The 24,842-nt window shown below is 32.5% G+C and overlaps 1 protein-coding gene and 1 long non-coding RNA gene across 5 annotated transcripts in view; both read left to right on the top strand.

The window, feature by feature from the left end:
- LOC143246766 (uncharacterized) overlaps window positions 1–16,770 on the top strand; it is a 45,616-nt gene extending 28,846 nt beyond the window's left edge. For both annotated transcript variants that reach the window (XM_076493895.1, XM_076493896.1), the window contains 2 exons: window positions 15,491–15,701; window positions 16,627–16,770. In XM_076493895.1, coding sequence (XP_076350010.1) covers window positions 15,491–15,701; window positions 16,627–16,645 — 230 coding nt within the window. In that variant the 3' untranslated portion in view covers window positions 16,646–16,770. The remainder of the gene's footprint in view (window positions 1–15,490; window positions 15,702–16,626) is intronic.
- Window positions 15,062–24,842, top strand: LOC143246767 (uncharacterized). Of its 3 annotated transcripts, none has more exons than XR_013026152.1 (3): window positions 15,062–15,150; window positions 23,254–23,479; window positions 24,718–24,842. It is a non-coding gene; the product is annotated as an uncharacterized LOC143246767 (long non-coding RNA). The 3 variants fall into 3 exon arrangements; XR_013026153.1 differs by lacking the exons at window positions 15,062–15,150; window positions 24,718–24,842 and adding exons at window positions 22,760–22,906; window positions 24,208–24,232; XR_013026151.1 differs by lacking the exon at window positions 15,062–15,150 and adding an exon at window positions 22,761–22,906.

A 24,842-nucleotide genomic window follows, 5' to 3' on the forward strand; every position in this document is an offset into this window, starting at 1 on the left:
GATAGTTCATCAGGGCCATGTGGACTAGTATTGTCTGTAACTACTTCATAAAGTGTGTAACAATATTAATATGATAGTTCATCAGGGCCATGTGGACTAGTATTGTCTGTAACTACTTCATAAAGTGTGTAACAATATTAATATGATAGTTCATCAGGGCCATGTGGACTAGTATTGTCTGTAACTACTTCATAAAGTGTGTAGGAATATTAATATGATAGTTCATCAGGGCCATGTGGACTAGTATTGTCTGTAACTACTTCATAAAGTGTGTAACAATATTAATATGATAGTTCATCAGGGCCATGTGGACTAGTATTGTCTGTAACTACTTCATAAAGTGTGTAGGAATATTAATATGATAGTTCATCAGGGCCATGTGGACTAGTATTGTCTGTAACTACTTCATAAAGTGTGTAACAATATTAATATGATAGTTCATCAGGGCCATGTGGACTAGTATTGTCTGTAACTACTTCATAAAGTGTGTAAGGAATATTAATATGATAGTTCATCAGGGCCATGTGGACTAGTATTGTCTGTAACTACTTCATAAAGTGTGTAACAATATTAATATGATAGTTCATCAGGGCCATGTGGACTAGTATTGTCTGTAACTACTTCATAAAGTGTGTAACAATATTAATATGATAGTTCATCAGGGCCATGTGGACTAGTATTGTCTGTAACTACTTCATAAAGTGTGTAGGAATATTAATATGATAGTTCATCAGGGCCATGTGGACTAGTATTGTCTGTAACTACTTCATAAAGTGTGTAACAATATTAATATGATAGTTCATCAGGGCCATGTGGACTAGTATTGTCTGTAACTACTTCATAAAGTGTGTAACAATATTAATATGATAGTTCATCAGGGCCATGTGGACTAGTATTGTCTGTAACTACTTCATAAAGTGTGTAGGAATATTAATATGATAGTTCATCAGGGCCATGTGGACTAGTATTGTCTGTAACTACTTCATAAAGTGTGTAACAATATTAATATGATAGTTCATCAGGGCCATGTGGACTAGTATTGTCTGTAACTACTTCATAAAGTGTGTAACAATATTAATATGATAGTTCATCAGGGCCATGTGGACTAGTATTGTCTGTAACTACTTCATAAAGTGTGTAACAATATTAATATGATAGTTCATCAGGGCCATGTGGACTAGTATTGTCTGTAACTACTTCATAAAGTGTGTAACAATATTAATATGATAGTTCATCAGGGCCATGTGGACTAGTATTGTCTGTAACTACTTCATAAAGTGTGCAGGAATATTAATATGATAGTTCATCAGGGCCATGTGGACTAGTATTGTCTGTAACTACTTCATAAAGTGTGCAGGAATATTAATATGATAGTTCATCAGGGCCATGTGGACTAGTATTGTCTGTAACTACTTCATAAAGTGTGTAGGAATATTAATATGATAGTTCATCAGGGCCATGTGGACTAGTATTGTCTGTAACTACTTCATAAAGTGTGTAGGAATATTAATATGATAGTTCATCAGGGCCATGTGGACTAGTATTGTCTGTAACTACTTCATAAAGTGTGTAACAATATTAATATGATAGTTCATCAGGGCCATGTGGACTAGTATTGTCTGTAACTACTTCATAAAGTGTGTAACAATATTAATATGATAGTTCATCAGGGCCATGTGGACTAGTATTGTCTGTAACTACTTCATAAAGTGTGTAACAATATTAATATGATAGTTCATCAGGGCCATGTGGACTAGTATTGTCTGTAACTACTTCATAAAGTGTGTAACAATATTAATATGATAGTTCATCAGGGCCATGTGGACTAGTATTGTCTGTAACTACTTCATAAAGTGTGTAACAATATTAATATGATAGTTCATCAGGGCCATGTGGACTAGTATTGTCTGTAACTACTTCATAAAGTGTGTAAGGAATATTAATATGATAGTTCATCAGGGCCATGTGGACTAGTATTGTCTGTAACTACTTCATAAAGTGTGTAGGAATATTAATATGATAGTTCATCAGGGCCATGTGGACTAGTATTGTCTGTAACTACTTCATAAAGTGTGCAGGAATATTAATATGATAGTTCATCAGGGCCATGTGGACTAGTATTGTCTGTAACTACTTCATAAAGTGTGTAACAATATTAATATGATAGTTCATCAGGGCCATGTGGACTAGTATTGTCTGTAACTACTTCATAAAGTGTGTAACAATATTAATATGATAGTTCATCAGGGCCATGTGGACTAGTATTGTCTGTAACTACTTCATAAAGTGTGTAACAATATTAATATGATAGTTCATCAGGGCCATGTGGACTAGTATTGTCTGTAACTACTTCATAAAGTGTGTAACAATATTAATATGATAGTTCATCAGGGCCATGTGGACTAGTATTGTCTGTAACTACTTCATAAAGTGTGCAGGAATATTAATATGATAGTTCATCAGGGCCATGTGGACTAGTATTGTCTGTAACTACTTCATAAAGTGTGTAACAATATTAATATGATAGTTCATCAGGGCCATGTGGACTAGTATTGTCTGTAACTACTTCATAAAGTGTGTAGGAATATTAATATGATAGTTCATCAGGGCCATGTGGACTAGTATTGTGTGTAACTTCTTCATAAAGTGTGCAGCAATATTAATATGATAGTTCATCAGGGCCATGTGGACTAGTATTGTCTGTAACTACTTCATAAGGTGTGAGGAATATTATTATGATAGTTCATCAGGGCCATGTGGACTAGTATTGTCTGTAACTACTTCATAAAGTGTGTAACAATATTAATATGATAGTTCATCAGGGCCATGTGGACTAGTATTGTCTGTAACTACTTCATAAAGTGTGTAACAATATTAATATGATAGTTCATCAGGGCCATGTGGACTAGTATTGTCTGTAACTACTTCATAAAGTGTGTAACAATATTAATATGATAGTTCATCAGGGCCATGTGGACTAGTATTGTCTGTAACTACTTCATAAAGTGTGCAGGAATATTAATATGATAGTTCATCAGGGCCATGTGGACTAGTATTGTCTGTAACTACTTCATAAAGTGTGCAGCAATATTAATATGATAGTTCATCAGGGCCATGTGGACTAGTATTGTCTGTAACTACTTCATAAAGTGTGCAGGAATATTAATATGATAGTTCATCAGGGCCATGTGGACTAGTATTGTCTGTAACTACTTCATAAAGTGTGTAGGAATATTAATATGATAGTTCATCAGGGCCATGTGGACTAGTATTGTCTGTAACTACTTCATAAAGTGTGTAACAATATTAATATGATAGTTCATCAGGGCCATGTGGACTAGTATTGTCTGTAACTACTTCATAAAGTGTGCAGGAATATTAATATGATAGTTCATCAGGGCCATGTGGACTAGTATTGTCTGTAACTACTTCATAAAGTGTGCAGGAATATTAATATGATAGTTCATCAGGGCCATGTGGACTAGTATTGTCTGTAACTACTTCATAAAGTGTGTAAGAATATTAATATGATAGTTCATCAGGGCCATGTGGACTAGTATTGTCTGTAACTACTTCATAAAGTGTGTAACAATATTAATATGATAGTTCATCAGGGCCATGTGGACTAGTATTGTCTGTAACTACTTCATAAAGTGTGTAACAATATTAATATGATAGTTCATCAGGGCCATGTGGACTAGTATTGTCTGTAACTACTTCATAAAGTGTGTAAAAATATTAATATGATAGTTCATCAGGGCCATGTGGACTAGTATTGTCTGTAACTACTTCATAAAGTGTGCAGCAATATTAATATGATAGTTCATCAGGGCCATGTGGACTAGTATTGTCTGTAACTACTTCATAAAGTGTGTAACAATATTAATATGATAGTTCATCAGGGCCATGTGGACTAGTATTGTCTGTAACTACTTCATAAAGTGTGTAACAATATTAATATGATAGTTCATCAGGGCCATGTGGACTAGTATTGTCTGTAACTACTTCATAAAGTGTGTAAGGAATATTAATATGATAGTTCATCAGGGCCATGTGGACTAGTATTGTCTGTAACTACTTCATAAAGTGTGTAGGAATATTAATATGATAGTTCATCAGGGCCATGTGGACTAGTATTGTCTGTAACTACTTCATAAAGTGTGCAGGAATATTAATATGATAGTTCATCAGGGCCATGTGGACTAGTATTGTCTGTAACTACTTCATAAAGTGTGTAACAATATTAATATGATAGTTCATCAGGGCCATGTGGACTAGTATTGTCTGTAATTACTTCGTAATGTGTAACAATATTAATATGATAGTTCATCAGGGCCATGTGGACTAGTATTGTCTGTAACTACTTCATAAAGTGTGCAGAAATATTAATATGATAGTTCATCAGGTCCATGTGGACTAGTATTGTCTGTAACTACTTCATAAAGTGTGTAACAATATTAATATGATAGTTCATCAGGCCATGTGGACTAGTATTGTCTGTAACTACTTCATAAAGTGTGCAGGAATATTAATATGATAGTTCATCAGGGCCATGTGGACTAGTATTGTCTGTAACTACTTCATAAAGTGTGCAAGAATATTAATATGATAGTTCATCAGGGCCATGTGGACTAGTATTGTCTGTAACTACTTCATAAAGTGTGTAGGAATATTAATATGATAGTTCATCAGGGCCATGTGGACTAGTATTGTCTGTAACTACTTCATAAAGTGTGTAAAAATATTAATATGATAGTTCATCAGGGCCATGTGGACTAGTATTGTCTGTAACTACTTCATAAAGTGTGTAACAATATTAATATGATAGTTCATCAGGGCCATGTGGACTAGTATTGTCTGTAACTACTTCATAAAGTGTGCAGGAATATTAATATGATAGTTCATCAGGGCCATGTGGACTAGTATTGTCTGTAACTACTTCATAAAGTGTGTAGGAATATTAATATGATAGTTCATCAGGGCCATGTGGACTAGTATTGTCTGTAACTACTTCATAAAGTGTGTAACAATATTAATATGATAGTTCATCAGGGCCATGTGGACTAGTATTGTCTGTAACTACTTCATAAAGTGTGTAACAATATTAATATGATAGTTCATCAGGGCCATGTGGACTAGTATTGTCTGTAACTACTTCATAAAGTGTGTAACAATATTAATATGATAGTTCATCAGGGCCATGTGGACTAGTATTGTCTGTAACTACTTCATAAAGTGTGCAGGAATATTAATATGATAGTTCATCAGGGCCATGTGGACTAGTATTGTCTGTAACTACTTCATAAAGTGTGCAGCAATATTAATATGATAGTTCATCAGGGCCATGTGGACTAGTATTGTCTGTAACTACTTCATAAAGTGTGCAGGAATATTAATATGATAGTTCATCAGGGCCATGTGGACTAGTATTGTCTGTAACTACTTCATAAAGTGTGTAGGAATATTAATATGATAGTTCATCAGGGCCATGTGGACTAGTATTGTCTGTAACTACTTCATAAAGTGTGTAACAATATTAATATGATAGTTCATCAGGGCCATGTGGACTAGTATTGTCTGTAACTACTTCATAAAGTGTGCAGGAATATTAATATGATAGTTCATCAGGGCCATGTGGACTAGTATTGTCTGTAACTACTTCATAAAGTGTGCAGGAATATTAATATGATAGTTCATCAGGGCCATGTGGACTAGTATTGTCTGTAACTACTTCATAAAGTGTGTAAGAATATTAATATGATAGTTCATCAGGGCCATGTGGACTAGTATTGTCTGTAACTACTTCATAAAGTGTGTAACAATATTAATATGATAGTTCATCAGGGCCATGTGGACTAGTATTGTCTGTAACTACTTCATAAAGTGTGTAACAATATTAATATGATAGTTCATCAGGTCCATGTGGACTAGTATTGTCTGTAACTACTTCATAAACTGTGTAGAAATATTAATATGATAGTTCATCAGGGCCATGTGGACTAGTATTGTGTGTAACTTCTTCATAAAGTGTGCAGCAATATTAATATTATAGTTCATCAGGGCCATGTGGACTAGTATTGTCTGTAACTACTTCATAAAGTGTTTAGGAATATTAATATGATAGTTCATCAGGGCCATGTGGACTAGTATTGTCTGTAACTACTTCATAAAGTGTGTAACAATATTAATATGATAGTTCATCAGGGCCATGTGGACTAGTATTGTCTGTAACTACTTCATAAAGTGTGTAGGAATATTAATATGATAGTTCATCAGGGCCATGTGGACTAGTATTGTCTGTAACTACTTCATAAAGTGTGTAGGAATATTAATATGATAGTTCATCAGGGCCATGTGACTAGTATTGTCTGTAACTACTTCATAAAGTGTGCAGGAATATTAATATGATAGTTCATCAGGGCCATATGGACTAGTATTGTCTGTAACTACTTCATAAAGTGTGTAACAATATTAATATGATAGTTCATCAGGGCCATGTGGACTAGTATTGTCTGTAACTACTTCATAGAATGTGTAACAATATTAATATGATAGTTCATCAGGGCCATGTGGACTAGTATTGTCTGTAACTACTTCATAAAGTGTGCAGAAATATTAATATGATAGTTCATCAGGGCCATGTGGACTAGTATTGTCTGTAACTACTTCATAAAGTGTGTAACAATATTAATATGATAGTTCATCAGGTCCATGTGGACTAGTATTGTCTGTAACTACTTCATAAAGTGTGCAGGAATATTAATATGATAGTTCATCAGGGCCATGTGGACTAGTATTGTCTGTAACTACTTCATAAAATGTGCAAGAATATTAATATGATAGTTCATCAGGGCCATGTGGACTAGTATTGTCTGTAACTACTTCATAAATTGTGTAGGAATATTTGTATGATAGTTCATCAGAGCCATGTGGACTAGTATTGTCTGTAACTACTTCATAAAGTGCACAAAAAAATTAATATGATAGTTCATCAGGGCCATATGGACTAGTATTGTCTGTAACTATTTCATAAAGTGTGTAACAATATTAATATGATAGTTCATCAGGGCCATGTGGACTAGTATTGTCTGTAACTACTTCATAAAGTGTGTAGGAATATTAATATGATAGTTCATCAGGGCCATGTGGACTAGTATTGTCTGTAACTACTTCATAAAGTATTGTGTAGGAATATTAATATGATAGTTCATCAGGTCCATGTGGACTAGTATTGTCTGTAACTACTTCATAAAGTGTGTAAAAATATTAATATGATAGTTCATCAGGGCCATGTGGACTAGTATTGTCTGTAACTACTTCATAAAGTGTGTAACAATATTAATATGATAGTTCATCAGGGCCATGTGGACTAGTATTGTCTGTAACTACTTCATAAAGTGTGCAGGAATATTAATATGATAGTTCATCAGGGCCATGTGGACTAGTATTGTCTGTAACTACTTCATAAAGTGTGTAACAATATTAATATGATAGTTCATCAGGGCCATGTGGACTAGTATTGTCTGTAACTACTTCATAAAGTGTGCAGGAATATTAATATGATAGTTCATCAGGGCCATGTGGACTAGTATTGTCTGTAACTACTTCATAAAGTGTGCAAGAATATTAATATGATAGTTCATCAGGGCCATGTGGACTAGTATTGTCTGTAACTACTTCATAAAGTGTGTAGGAATATTAATATGATAGTTCATCAGGGCCATGTGGACTAGTATTGTCTGTAACTACTTCATAAAGTGTGTAACAATATTAATATGATAGTTCATCAGGGCCATGTGGACTAGTATTGTCTGTAACTACTTCATAAAGTGTGTAACAATATTAATATGATAGTTCATCAGGGCCATGTGGACTAGTATTGTCTGTAACTACTTCATAAAGTGTGTAGGAATATTAATATGATAGTTCATCAGGGCCATGTGGACTAGTATTGTCTGGACAATATTAATATGATAGTTCATAGTATTGTCTAATATAACTACTTCATAAAGTATTGTGTAGGAATATTAATATGATAGTTCATCAGGGCCATGTGGACTAGTATTGTCTGTAACTACTTCATAAAGTGTGTAACAATATTAATATGATAGTTCATCAGGGCCATGTGGACTAGTATTGTCTGTAACTACTTCATAAAGTGTGTAACAATATTAATATGATAGTTCATCAGGGCCATGTGGACTAGTATTGTCTGTAACTACTTCATAAAGTGTGTAACAATATTAATATGATAGTTCATCAGGGCCATGTGGACTAGTATTGTCTGTAACTACTTCATAAAGTGTGCAGGAATATTAATATGATAGTTCATCAGGTCCATGTGGACTAGTATTGTCTGTAACTACTTCATAAAGTGTGCAGCAATATTAATATTATAGTTCATCAGGGCCATGTGGACTAGTATTATCTTTAACTACTTCATAAAATGTGCAGGAATATTAATATTATAGTTCATCAGGGCCATGTGGACTAGTATTGTCTGTAACTACTTCATAAAGTGTGTAGGAATATTAATATGATAGTTCATCAGGGCCATGTGGACTAGTATTGTCTGTAACTACTTCATAAAGTGTGTAACAATATTAATATGATAGTTCGTCATGGCCATGTGGACTAGTATTGTCTATCACTACTTCATAAAGTGTGCAGGAATATTAATATGATAGTTCATCAGGTCCATGTGGACTAGTATTGTCTGTAATTCTTCATAAAATGTGCAGGAATATTAATATTATAGTTTATCAGGGCCATGTGGACTAGTATTATCTGTAACTACTTCATAAGGTGTGATGAATATTAATATGATAGTTCACGAGGGCCATGCGGACAAATATTATCTGTAACTACTTCACAAAGTGTGTAACAATATTAATATGATAGTTCATCAGGGCCATGTGGACTAGTATTGTCTGTAACTACTTCATAAAGTGTGTAACAATATTAATATGATAGTTCGTCATGTCCATGTAGACTAGTATTGTCTGTATTTACTTCATAAAGGGTGTAAAAATATTAATATGATAGTTCATCAGGGCCATGTGGACTAGTATTGTGTGTAACTTCTTCATAAAGTGTGCAGCAATATTAATATGATAGTTCATCCGGGCCATATGGACTAGTATTGTCTATAACTACTTCATAAAGTGTTTAATAATATTAATATAACAGTTCGTCCGGTCCATGTGGACAAGTATTGTTTGTAATTACTTCGTAATGTGTGTAACAAAATTAATATTATAGTTCATCAGGGCTAGGTGTACTAGTATTGTCGTTAACTACTTCATAAACTGTGTCGGAATATTATGATAGTTCATCAAAGCCATGGGGACTAATATTGTCTGTAACTACTTCATAAAGTTTGTAGGAATAATAATATGATAGCTCATCAGGGCCATGGTGATTAGTTTTGTGTGTAACTACTTCATAAAGTGTGCAGGAATATTAATATGATAGTTCATCCGGGCCATATGGACTAGTATTGTCTGAAACTACTTCATAAAGTGTGTAACAAAATTAATATGATAATTCATCAGGTCATGTGGACTAGTATTGTCTGTAATTACTTTGTAATGTGTAACAATATTAATATGATAGTTTATCAGGGCCATGTGGACTAGTATTTTCTGTAACTACTTCATAAAGTGTGCAGAAATATTAATATGATAGTTTATCAGGTCCATATGGACTAATATTGTCTGTAACTATTTCATAAAGTGTGTAACAATATTAATATTATAGTTCATCAGGTCCATGTGGACTAGTATTGTCTATAACTACTTCATAAATTTTGCAGGAATATTAATATGATAGTTCATCAGGGCCATGTGGAATAGTATTGTCTGTAACTACTTCATAAAATGTGCAAGAATATTAATATTATAGTTCATCAGGGCCATGTGGATTAGTATTGACTGTAACTACTTCATAAATTTTGTAGGAATATTTGTTTCATAGTTCATCCGAGCCATATAGGCTAGTATTGTCTGTAACTACTTCATAAAGTGCACAAAAAAATTAATATGATAGTTCATCAGGGCCATATGGACTAGTATTGTCTGTAACTACTTCATAAAGTGTGTAACAATATTAATATGATAGTTCATCAGGGCCATGTGGACTAGTATTGTCTGTAACTACTTCATAAATTTTGCAGGAATATTAATATGATAGTTCATCAGGGCCATGTGGACTAGTATTGTCTGTAACTACTTCATAAATTGTGTAGGAATATTAATATCATAGTTCATCAGGGCCATGTGGACTAGTATTGTCTGTAACTACTTCATAAAGTGCACAAAAATATTAATATGATAGTTCATCAGGGCCATGTGGACTAGTATTGTCTGTAACTACTTCATAAAGTGTGTAACAATATTAATATGATAGTTCATCAGGGCCATGTGGACTAGTATTGTCTGTAACTACTTCATAAAATGTGCAGGAATATTAATATGATAGTTCATCAGGGCCATGTGGACTAGTATTGTCTGTAACTACTTCATAAAGTGTGCAGCAATATTAATATGATAGTTCATCAGGGCCATGTGGACTAGTATTGTCTGTAACTACTTCATAAAGTGTGTAACAATATTAATATGATAGTTCATCAGGGCCATGTGGACTAGTATTGTCTGTAACTACTTCATAAAGTGTGTAACAATATTAATATGATAGTTCATCAGGGCCATGTGGACTAGTATTGTCTGTAACTACTTCATAAAGTGTGTAGGAATATTAATATGATAGTTCATCAGGGCCATGTGGACTAGTATTGTCTGTAACTACTTCATAAAGTGTGTAGGAATATTAATATGATAGTTCATCAGGGCCATGTGGACTAGTATTGTCTGTAACTACTTCATAAAGTGTGCAGGAATATTAATATGATAGTTCATCAGGGCCATGTGGACTAGTATTGTCTGTAACTACTTCATAAAGTGTGTAACAATATTAATATGATAGTTCATCAGGGCCATGTGGACTAGTATTGTCTGTAACTACTTCATAAAGTGTGTAACAATATTAATATGATAGTTCATCAGGGCCATGTGGACTAGTATTGTCTGTAACTACTTCATAAAGTGTGTAACAATATTAATATGATAGTTCATCAGGGCCATGTGGACTAGTATTGTCTGTAACTACTTCATAAAGTGTGTAACAATATTAATATGATAGTTCATCAGGGCCATGTGGACTAGTATTGTCTGTAACTACTTCATAAAGTGTGCAGGAATATTAATATGATAGTTCATCAGGGCCATGTGGACTAGTATTGTCTGTAACTACTTCATAAAGTGTGTAGCAATATTAATATGATAGTTCATCAGGGCCATGTGGACTAGTATTGTCTGTAACTACTTCATAAAGTGTGTAGGAATATTAATATGATAGTTCATCAGGGCCATGTGGACTAGTATTGTTTGTAACTACTTCATAAAGTGTGTAACAATATTAATATGATAGTTCATCAGGGCCATGTGGACTAGTATTGTCTGTAACTACTTCATAAGGTGTGTGGAATATTATTATGACAGTTCATCAGGGCCATGTGGACTAATATTGTCTGTAACTACTTCATAAAGTGTGTAGGAATATTAATATGATAGTTCATCAGGGCCACATGGACTAGTATTGTCTGTAACTACTTCATAAAGTGTGCAGGAATATTAATATGATAGTTCATCAGGTCCATGTGGACTAGTATTGTCTGTAACTACTTCATAAAATGTGCAGCAATATTAATATGATAGTTCATCAGGGCCATGTGGACTAGTATTGTCTGTAACTACTTCATAAAGTGTGCAGCAATATTAATATGATAGTTCATCAGGGCCATGTGGACTAGTATTGTCTGTAACTACTTCATAAAATGTGTATGAATATTAATATGATAGTTCATCAGGGCCATGTTTGGTATTTTCAAATTTTCGTTTTGTTCTTCGTAGTTTTTGTGGAATTTTCTTCTTGTTTTTTAGCACTGTTTTGTCCCTTAAGAGAGATCTTCGCCATATTTGGGTTGGAGATTCATTGGTCCGTGCAAATCTACATGCAAAGTTTTGGTTTCACATTTTATTTTTGACAGTTATTACTGCTTTTATTTGTCAATTACAAAGAATAGAAGGAACTTCTGATGCCAAAATACAACCTTTCATCAATTTACACAAATCCATCCAGAAAAGGATATTCCAATTAGTGTATATGTATTATAGAGCAGGATAAACGTACTCCAGTTAGTGTATATGTATTATAAAGCAGGATACACGTAGTGTAGGTAGTTTATTAATATTATAGAGCAGGATAAACGTACTACAGCTAGTGTATATGTATTATAGGACAGGATAAACGTACTCCTGTTAGTGTAAATGTATTATAGAGCAGGATAAACTTACTCCAGTTAGTGTATATATATTGCGGAGCCGGATAAACGTACAACAGTTAATGTATATTTATTATAGAGTTGGATAAACATAATGCAGTTATTTTATATATATTGTAGACCAGGATAAATGTACCCCTGTTAGTGCATGTGTATTATACATTAGAATGAACGTACTGAAATTTGTTTATATGCATTATAGAGCAGGATAAACGTAATACAGCTAGTGTATATGTGTTATAGAGCAGAATAAACGTACTCCAGTCAGTGTATATGTATTATAGAGCAAAATAAAGGTACAACAGTTAATTTATATGTATTGAAAAGCAAGATTAACGCATTCCAGTTAGTGTATATGTATTATCGAGCAGGATAAACGTACTTAGTGAATATATATATTGTACAGTATAAACAGTTAGTCTGTGTATACTGTAGAGACGGATTGAAAACATAAAACCACTAACTGTATATCCACCTATTCAAGTTATCAAATCAAAATGGTAAAACTTTTTCTATCTATTCTTATCTGTTAATCCGTATCGAAATTGTTTAGATTCAGTCTTTCAGTAGACCAACAGTAATAAGTATATGAAATAAAACACGCAAACTCGTAACTCGAGTCTCGGTAATAAATTGAGCAAAAATAACTTAATTTCTAGTTCCTGTTAAAACAAAAGAAACTGTGAACGCAATACAACAAATACAATTTAAGTATACGATAATATGGACTGCAAATATTTGTTTAAATGTGTTTTGTGGTTGTGTGAGACCAAATAGCCTAGTATGTAACTTAGAACAACAATAACAAACTTTAGTTGTAATAAAAAACAAACATATTTTAAACTGTACAAAACAGTCATTGCAGTTTTGTTTTTAATGTCATTATTCATATGAATGTCAATAAGTCTTCTGGTTATTATTGTCATGAGTTAGGCTAACTGTTCTTTAGAGAAATAGGTTCTATAAACATGTTTCTGGCACGGTATGGCCAGGTGGTTAGGGTGCTCGACTCGTAATCTGAGGGTCGCATGTTCTAATCTCCATCACATCAAAATAAGAAATAATGTTACGTTCGCTATTAGTTGTTGAAAGAATATCCAAATAATTGGTGGTGAATGGTGATAACTAGCTGCCTTCCTTCTAGACTTAAACACTCGACGCGTTATCTGAGGGTCGCGGGTTCACTTTCCTGTCATACCAAATATGCTCACCCTTTCAGTCGTAGGGGCGTTATAATGTGACGGTCGATCCCACTATTCGTTAGTAAAAGAGTAGCCCAAAAGTTGGCAGTGAATGGTGATGACTAGTTGCCTTCCTTCTAGTCTTACGCTGTTAAATTAAGAACGGCTAGCGTAGACAGCCCTTGTGTAGGTTTGCGCATAATTCAAAAACAAACAAACTATAAATATGTTTAGTTACAAACATCAAAACAACATTCACTAATACATACACCTATGTCACATTTGTTTCTGGTAAAACTGTCGTCGGGAAGAAGTTTAACAACATTCACTAATAATAACATATACCTATGTCACATTTGTTTCTGGTAAAACTGTCGTCGGGAAGAAGTTTAACAACATTCACTAATAATAACATATACCTATGTCACATTTGTCTCTGGTAAAACTGTCGTCGGGAAGAAGTTTAACAACATTCACTAATAATAACATATACCTATGTCACATTTGTCTCTGGTAAAACTGTCGTCGGGAAGAAGTTTAACAACATTCACTAATAATAACATACACCTATGTCACATTTGTTTCTGGTAAAACTGTCGTCGGGAAGAAGTTTAACAACATTCACTAATAATAACATATACCTATGTCACAGTTGTTTCTGGTAAAACTGTCGTCGGGAAGAAGTTTAACAACATTCACTAATAATAACATATACCTATGTCACATTTGTCTCTGGTAAAACTGTCGTCGGGAAGAAGTTTAACAACATTCACTTATAATAACATACACCTATGTCACATTTGTCTCTGGTAAAACTGTCGTCGGGAAGAAGTTTAACAACATTCACTTATAATAACATACACCTATGTCACATTTGTCTCTGGTAAAACTGTCGTCGGGAAGAAGTTTAACAACATTCACTAATAATAATATATACCTATGTCACATTTGTTTCTGGTAAAACTGTCGTCGGGAAGAAGTTTATTTTAATTTGTGGATAAAACGACGCTAAGTTGGTAGAACTTTAATGTTAAGAAAAAGTAATATTAATTAAGTAATATTAAAATGGTTTCTCGTCTCTTCTCTAATAACATTGGGCTATCTTGTAAGTCCACCGAGAAGAATCGAACTCGTGATTTTAGTGTTTAAATCCGCATACTTACCGTTGAACTAGTTCGAGATGAATTTCTTTAGTAACATAATTGTATATTTCTACAGACAAAAGGGTTCCTCGCATTACTTACATTAAAATAGGTTATGGTGGATCTAGTTATGAACTTCTTCTCCAATAGACAGATACTATTTAGCTAGAGACAATATTTAAAAAAAAAAAGATCAGTCAATCAAATAAAAACTTATGAGTATACAGCTACAGAAAGCAGAGCGGACCGGTGAAAACTGCTTACACCATGGACGAGCCCTTGAGGTCATTTTTTTTGTTGCAATATCGGATTTTCCCTACCACATACCAACTATAACACTGATATTAAAACAGGTATATATAGAACAATCACACACAGATTTGTTATCAAGTTTAGAACAAGAGAGGTGTCAGTAGTGTTGTGTTGGGTAAGTTATATTTTGTTTGTATTCATCGTTAGATGTTTCTTTACATCAAGAACAAAGCAGGAATTATTTATACAACTGAATAGTTAAGTTAGTCTTAGATATTATAACAATGTTATGTTTGTATTACTGATTCGTTAATTATTTACATATAAGACGTTAATAATATACCTATACTTCCTACATATCTTAACTTTAAACATACGTTTGTTCTTATCTACTTAGTTAACCCTAGATCTACACACTAACTAACAATACAAAGGAATCTTCAACAGTTTTAACATTATCCAACTGTGAAACTGTGACAATGTGTTTATTATATTCAATAATCTTTTGTTTATAGATCTTACAAATATGAATACCAAATGTGTACTGTTGGTGGGACTGGTGGCTCTTTTGGTGGTACTGAGTGTAGTAGGGGCCGGTAGATATGGTGGATACGGTGGTTATGGTGGATATAGAGGTGGATACGGAGGCTATGGTGGCGGATACCATGGTGGATATGGAGGATATAGAGGCGGATATGGAGGATATAGAGGCGGATACGGTGGATAGTAAGTGTTAAACTATATTAATGTCATTTGATTTCAAAACTTTTCTTTTTACAGCTACATTAAATGATGTTATATAATAGAGTACCGTTCTCAACTCTGATCACAGAACCATTATTATAGTAAATATTTGTAATAAAAATTTAATGTTAAGATAATGTACATTAAATATAACACATGTCTTTTTATTTTATGTAAAATATTAATTGTTTTAATTCTAGAAAACGAAATTCGTGTTCCAAGCAATTTTCGATTTTATCACAAATAATATATTTTTTTTTCTTTGGCATTTTGAACAACTTTTATTCAAATGTCCATGAACAAACAACAGTTAATAGAATATTGAAATTCTTCTCAGAACGTCTCTGCAACTATGAGTTCTCTGTCTTTAAGAACTTGCTAGATCGTATGATAGCTGTCTAAAAGTACAGCAAGGACTTCATAAGACGTTTTCACACAATAAAGGTGTTATTTACAACAATAGTCATGACGAACATTCACACATAACAATGACTGTTTACAAAAATAGTAACAATTTCACGAGTGTTCACGGAACACGATGACCATTTACAGTAATATGAGCAGTTTCACAACAAGTGTTTATACATAACTGTCAGTGTCTGTAACAGACTCAAAAGTATCACAAGTGTTCATATAATACTGTCATTGTCTATAACAATACCAGATATATCACAACAAGTGTTCATACACTACTGTCATTGTCTACAGCAATACCAGAGGTATCACAAAAGTGTTTATATAATACTGTCATTGTCTGAAGCAATAACAGAGGTATCACAAGAATGTTTATATAATACTATCATTGTCTATAACAATACCAGATATATCACAACTATAATTAATTTTTGCATAATTAACTACAATTTTAAAAGTTGTTGATTCTCACTTTGTTTAATGTTTCTTTCAGTGGTCACAGCTATTGGTGAAGAAAGAAAACGAACCATGCATGACTCGGATAACGTTTAATTGTTAACTATATGAAAGTTGTTTATTACCTTCAAAAAATACCATTTTCAATATTTCTTAGAAAATAAACATAAGTTTTAGAATATTTTTGAAGTTATTTTTATATTTTCTTTATGTGTTTTTACAGAATTGACTTTTGAGAAAAGAAATGTTTGATTTCGATTCTAGTGACACTAAAATTAGGTCGCTTACTGTAACCAACGTTTAAACACCGTTTCTATCATGTGCTTCACTGTCATAAAAGAAATGTTCTTTACCACACAATATAAATAAACTTTTACTTTGAAATCAATTAAAAACTTTTTATTGATGTAGAGTGTTAGTTTTATAAATATTAAAGTGTTTCGCCAAACGTTTGTTAATAATTTGTTTTAATGTTCCTCTATAAGAGATCAATTCTTATAAACAGGGAAAAGAGAGTAAGGATATATAAAAAACGGAAGAAATGTCCATTGAAAATGAAGACATTTGTAACCACTTTGAAACACAAGATAGCGAAATTAAACTATACGGACAAGGTTACATGTACAAGTTAATCTGACGATGATCCATGTAGGTCGAAATGTTGTTTTCCACTTTATTTTAATAAATGTTTTAATACCCTTACCAGCTATCTTAAGATACATTTTTACTTCAAGTCATCACATATATATCCACATAATCATTAACACACCTATCACTAAATACAGACTTAAAGTGCCCAAAGTAAGAAAAACTCTGTTCAGTACTTTAGTGTTCCTAAACCCAGACCAACTTCCTTCTTTAAATACGATATATTTGTTTATCAATATCAATTCTGATATTCAATTCAGTATTCAGTCACACCTATATTATGAACTTGGTGTTACTACAATATAAGATGTTACTACAGTCTGCAATTTAAGATGTTACTACAGTCTACAATGTAAGGTATTACTACAGTCTACAATATAAGGTGTTACTGCAATCTACAATATAACATGTTATTACAATCTACAATATAAGGTGTTACTACAGTCCACAATATAAGATGTTATTACAATCTACAATATAACATGTTGTTACAATCTACAATACAAAGTGTTACTACAGCCTACTATATAGGGTGTTACAACAATCTACAATATAACATGTTATTACAATCTACAATATAACATGTTGCTACAGTCTCTAATATAAAATGTTTTTCTTCACATGTTCTAAAAATATCGATTTATTTATTCATATCTTTCTACAACGTTCTTTTATTCATTGATCATGAATTTTATATTTCTACACGTTTGGTCAATGTAAGTTAGAACATACACAAAAGGAATTCTTTAAATTACTGTTTATCATTCTCTTATATTGTATCTATTTTAGTCTTGAGAGTTGTAAGTGATTATGTAAGTAAATAAGTCCCAGCCATGTCTTAATTTTACTTGTAAAGATGGTGTCTAGAACATCGAAAAAAAAACACATGTAGAGACGTTTTTACAGCAACTATTTATTGTGTGACGATTTTAATGGCGTGTTCATTTTAATTGTGTTTTTACAAAAGTTTCATTTTAAATTATGTATATTTCGTTTCACTATCGCCTATAAAACATTTCATGTGTTTTCTGTTATTATTACGCAAAAAATAAGTTTCTTTTTAACAGATAACATAAAGTTGTTTTGAATCTTTAATACAGTCTATTAATATGTTAGATCGAGAGAGATAGAAACGAACAACAAATGTTACAAACAACTTTACTGTTACATCCTTTATAGTTTATGTTACTTTTTAAGATGTTAACTTTGAACAATATTTTGTAATTAACCACCTTTTATATTTCCATAGATCGTATTAATATTTATAACATAATCATAATTCATAGTTATTTCGCTACGCTATTACTTATCTTTCCATTACTAGCACAACAACGACCTCAACTACACTATTACCAAATTTCCCCATATTATCACAACTAAAAATCAACTACACCATTACTAATCTTTTTGTTTTTACCACAACTTCAACACTAGTATTGGTCCGACCACTTGTACAACCCAGACTATATAAACAACAAATAATGATAAGATATTGAAAATTATAAATCTTAGAGAAGTTACTTTATACCGTAAACAGTAACAGACATATAGTTAATATGTACATATATAGATATCACAAGAAAATACTAAACGTGTTGAAGAGATATTTATCTTGTAATCATCAAATTGCATTTAAAAACACTACACTCTGAAGGTTTTATTTTATTACAACTATAAACATTTATAGTTGTTTAAAAAAACGTATTTGTTGTTTGGAATGTCGCACAAATCTACTCGAGGGCTATTTTTGCTAGCCGTCACTAATTTATCAGTGTAAGACTAGAGGGAAGGCAGCTAGTAATCACCACCCACCGCCAACTCTCGGGCTACTCTTTTACCAACGAATAGTAGGATTGACCGTGACATTATAACGCCCTCACGGCTAGGAGGGCGAGCATGTTTGGCGCGACGCGGGCGCGAATCCGCGACCCTCGGATTACCAGTTGCACGCCTTAACACGCTTGGCCATGCCGGGCCCACGTATTTGTTTTAAACTGAATATGGCCTAAGTTGGTCGAAACGTTGTTCTCTGTTTAAATAGTAAATGTTAATAGCCATTCCATTAATAGCTATTAAAGGGAACAATAAAAACTGACATTGTTTAGAATGTGTAAGTTTTTATTGTAACAGTTATTAAAGAGAACAATAAAAACTGACATTGTTTAGAATGTGTGAGTTTTTATTGTAATAGTTATTAAAGGGAACAATAAGAACTGAGATTGTTCAGAATGTGTGAGTTTTTAACGTAATAGTTATTAAAGGGAACAATAAAACTGACATTGTTTAGAATGTCTAAGTTTTAATTGTAATAGTTATTAAAGGGAACAATAAATACTGGTACATTCTAAACAATTGAAGTTTCCAAATTTTATTTTGAATATGATTAATTGAGGTTTTTACTTCAACAAAAACGTATAAAAAATACAAAAATATGGATTACAAAATAGTTGTTACACTGACATCTATAATTCTTTTGTGTGACATTATTATGAGATAACGATAGGTATTCTCTCAGCTACACACACAAAATAATATCTTTTGAGGCCAGCCAGTCACAGACAATTAAAAGTGAAAAGGAAAAAAATGTCGCCTTAGGGTAAACCAGGCAACGTTGTTTGTCTCTGTTTGGAATTAAGCACCAAGCTACACAATGGGCTATTTGTGCTTTGCCCACCAGAGGTAGTATCGGTAGCCGGTTTAAAGCGGTGTGAGATGGAGGACATGCCGCTGGAGGGCAGATCAGGGAAAACCAAACGTTGAATATCTGTGGTCACTTTTCATGGTCTTTCCCGGCGATGCAATGACAGTAGAAAAGGTCAACACTTTATAATTAGAGATTTATACAACAAGATCATACAAAATTAAAACAAGAGGGAATCATCAATCGTTGTTATACTTGAACTTCCTTTAGACGCGATAAGAATAAATTAATTTGAGTAACCTATTTTTCTTTCTTTTCACTATACTTGCGCAATTAATATCAGTTCTCTTAGGTAGAATCATTGTAGAGGAATATTCAAATATATCGATCGAAAAGGTTTGAACTTCTGAATCTATAACTGTACTTAGATTCCAAATCGGTCAAGTGATGACGGAAGTCGTAACTGAAAGTTTGTTCTTGAAAAACTGAGAGCCGTTGTATGAGCGGCTGTGAAGTGGCTAACAAATCTATATTATAAAATATAAGACTATATATAGATAATTTGTAGACATAGTCGTATTTAGTTACTTATAAAATCAAAATTCGATAAAGGTAGAAATCTGAAACTAACAGAGATAAAATAATATTACAAACTACCCGCAATGTTTATAAACATATCAAACCAAGAGCTGTAGGAATATTAAAAGCAGCGAATATAAATTGTATGAAGTCTTTAAAATTGACTTCACTGTCACATCTTTTCTGGTTTAAAACCATTTTTCAACGATGAAAAATGTATCCAAAACTAGTTAATTTTTTCAATATATCCGTAAAATACACTTAAAAGACCCCACCAAAAATTTCCAAAATTTGGTAATTATTGAGAAAAGTTAAACCATATAAATAACAAGTAAATTTATTACGTATTTCTTATGAACATCCATGTACGTAATGAACTGATCCGTCACGAAATCCATCAGGTGAATTCGCCTTGTAGATCAACAGTAACTTCACGGAATTACAATCCTCAAGTTCGGAACTCGATTAGCAGCCGTAAATATGACGGAAATAGCGCAATTTCCAGTTTAGTTTTCAAAGGAAGAAATAAAGAAACTTTGAATGCAATTTTAGAAACATAATTTACATTAGACGATAATATATATTACAAATGTTCTTTAAACTATCGTAATGATTACGTAATATCAAATAATCTAGTCTGTAACTTATAACAACAATCAAAAACTTTAGTTGTAATAAAAAACAAACAAATTTTTAAATAACCTAGTGTTAAACTTATAACAACAACCAAAAACTTTAATTACAATGAAAAAACAAACGTATTTTTAAATAACCTACTGTATAACTAAAACATCAACCAATAACTTTAGTTATAATAAGAAAAAACTCTTTTAAAACAATATAGTATGACAACAACCAGAGACATTAGTTGTAAAAACAAACATATTTTTAAATAATTCAGTGTATATAACAACAACCAAAAACTTTATTCCTGATAAGAAACAAACATATTTTAAACTGCACGAAAACAACCATCACAGTTTTGTTTTTAATGTCACTGTTCATATGAATGTTAATAACTCTTCTGTTTCTTACTGTTATGAGTCAGGCTAACTGTTCTATATAGTAATGGCTCTTGTAAACATGTGTTGTTAAACACATAAACCACAACATTAACAAACAATAGTATACTCCTTGTTAACTTCTTTATTTTAATTTGTTAATAACACGTCAAAGATACAAACGACGCCAATTTGTAAAATTCTGACATTAAAAAAATTAATATTCGAGAGAAAATATTAAAATGTTTCAGTAACAAAGTTCATCCTGACATTGTTCACATTAAAATAGGTTATGATAAAGTATAGTCGATCCAGTTACGAATATTTCCTTTTAATGACATGTATTATCCAGCTGAATACAAGGTTTCTTGTTTTTTAAAACTCATATCAGCCCATAAAATGAAGAAAAAAACTAGTGGGTGAACAGCAGACCGTTATTTCCATGGACAAGCCCTCGTCATCACTTCCTTAGATGCAATTTAGGAATTCCCTAGAACAGGTAAACCAACATCAAGTACAAAAAACAAATTACAAACCAAAACCTTTAGAGTATTTATTAAAATACTGTACCAATTGTTTACCGGAATATTTATTAAAGGGAAAAATAAGAATTGACATTTATTAGAATGTGTCAGTTTTTATTGTAATAGTAATTAAAGGGAACGATAAGAACTGATATTGTTTAGAATGTGTTAGTTTTTATTGTAATAGTTATTAAAGGGAACGATAAGAACTGACATTGTTTAGAAATGTGTTAGTTTTGAGTATTGTAATAGTTATAAAAGGGAACGATAAGAACTGACATTGTTTAGAATGTGTTAGTTTTTATTGTAATAGTTATTAAAGGGAACGATAAGAACTGACATTGTTTAGAAATGTGTTAGTTTTTATTGTAATAGTTATTAAAGGGAACAATAAGAACTGACATTGTTTAGAATGTGTCTATTTTTAACGTAATAGTTATTAAAAAAACAATAAGAACTGACATTGTTTAGAATGTGTCTATTTTTAACGTAATAGTTATTAAAAAAACAATAAGAACTGACATTGTTTAAAATGTGTCAGTTTTTATTGTAATAGTTATTAAAGGAACAATAAGAACTGACATGGATTAGAATGTGTTGATGACTAGCTGCCTTCCCTCTAGTCTTACACTGCTAAATTAGAGACGGCTAGCACAGATAGCCCTCGAGTCGCTTTATGCGCAATTCAAAAACAAACAAACACAATTAAAAAAATAAGATAAAAATATGCCTCGGAGTACAAGATGGAAAAACCAAAGGTGAATATCTGTGGTCTCTTTTTGTGTTGAAATCTTGGCTTTTCGTTACCACATGCAAACCAACACCCAGTATTACAGTGATATTGAAACAGGTATATATAGAACGATCACACACAGATTTGTTATCAAGTTTAGAACAAGAGAAGTGTCAGTAGTGTTGTGTTTGGTAAGTTATATTTTGTTTGTATTCATCGTTAGATGTTTCTTTACATCAAGAACAGAGCAGGAATTATTTATACAACTGAACAGTTAAGTTAGTCTCAGATATTATAAGAATGTTATGTTTGTGTTACTGCAGGGCTGATTCGTTTATTATTTACATATAATACGTTATAATATACCTATACTTCTTACATATCTTAACTTTAAACATACGTTTGTTCCTATCTATTTAGTTAACCCTAGATCTACACACTAACTAACAATACAAAGGAATCTTCAGCAGTTTTAACATTATCCAACAGTAAAATTGTGACAATGTGTTTATTATATTCAGTAATTTTTTGTTTATAGATCTTACAAATATGAATACCAAATGTGTACTATTGGTGGGACTGGTGGCTCTTTTGGTAGTACTGAGTGTAGTAGAGGCCGGTAGATATGGTGGCGGATACGGAGGGCATTATGGTGGATACGGAGGGCATCATGGTGGATACGGAGGGCATCATGGTGGATACGGGGGACATCATGGTGGATACGGGGGACATCATGGTGGATACGGCGGACATCATGGTGGACAGTAAGTGTTAAAGCTATATTATTGTCATTTGATTTGATTTGAAGACATATATAACCTTTCTCCAACTACATGTTACATACAGTTGTCAAGTAATACCATGAAATCATTAATATAGCAAACATGTTAATAAATACTAAACATTAAATGTGAAATAGTTAACATAATGTTTATTTATTTTACACCAGTAATTTATACTTGGAAGAACTTCATTAATATTTTCATGTACAATAGTCAATATAACTTTAGGATCTTCTTACAAAGTCTTAGTAAACACAGGTCGTCTGATTTGTTAGTAAAATACGACAAATGTCTACATCATTGGCTAGAAATCACGTCTTCACAGAATAAAGTTATTGTCTACAACAACAATTGTTGATCTATGGTGTGAGTTGTCTTCACAGTTTGTAAAGGTAGTAAATTTAAATAAGTTTGAGTGAAAATTTGATAGGTGAATGATTCATAATGACTGACTTTAATGTTACACTGCACAAGAATCTTTTTGAAAAGTTTTTGCTGATTGTGACAGGTACTTGGTGGGTATGCACAAATATAGTTTTAGGTTTGCTTCATCACGTTCAGGACTCTGAATAATAGACAGTTAACTGTTTACCAGTAATAACATGTTTAATTGCGTTTATGTTTCTAATACGCTATTAAGTTCAACATAATTAAAAGTGTTTTGCTCCCGATGTTCGTTTGTATTCAATGTCCGGTGCATCACGTTGCAGTGTCCAGTAGTAGTCAGCAAGCATTGACGGATTCCAGTTGCCCTGATATCGTTTTTCCATTGTAGCAATGTCCTGGTGAAACTGAAGATTTCGATGAAACGGTATGTGATGAGCAAATTTGGATGTGACTTTCGTGATCAGCAGCCAAAAATATATAAGGAACACCCAACAGTGTTCAAGAAGCAAAAACTTTGTTGTGCAGTGTTATTCTAGTTTAGAGAGTATAGCAGCCTAAATAGACCAATAGGCCCCATGTTGGTCCAGAACGTCATGTTACCTTATTGTCCACATTGATTCCAATAATTGTCCACATTGATTCCAGTAGTTTCAAAACTAGCGTTCACATAATACGACGAATCTCTATAACAATACCAGACGTTTCACAACTAGTGTCCACACACTACTGTCACTGTCTACACAATACAATAAATTTAACAACTAATGTTTATAAACATATGAAAGTTTACATTAATAAATGAAGTGTAACGATGTTTCATGTTTTTCTTTTAGTGGCCATGGTTACTGATGAAGAATCGAATGACGGATACCAAATGTTAAATTGTGGTGAAAGTCTTGGGTTATCTTTGTTCGTGTTTCTTGATTTCAGATAAAAAATAAACATACCTTATGATATA

This window comes from Tachypleus tridentatus, chromosome 3, assembly GCF_004210375.1.
Source record: "Tachypleus tridentatus isolate NWPU-2018 chromosome 3, ASM421037v1, whole genome shotgun sequence".
In the NCBI taxonomy this organism is placed as follows: domain Eukaryota; kingdom Metazoa; phylum Arthropoda; class Merostomata; order Xiphosura; family Limulidae; genus Tachypleus; species Tachypleus tridentatus.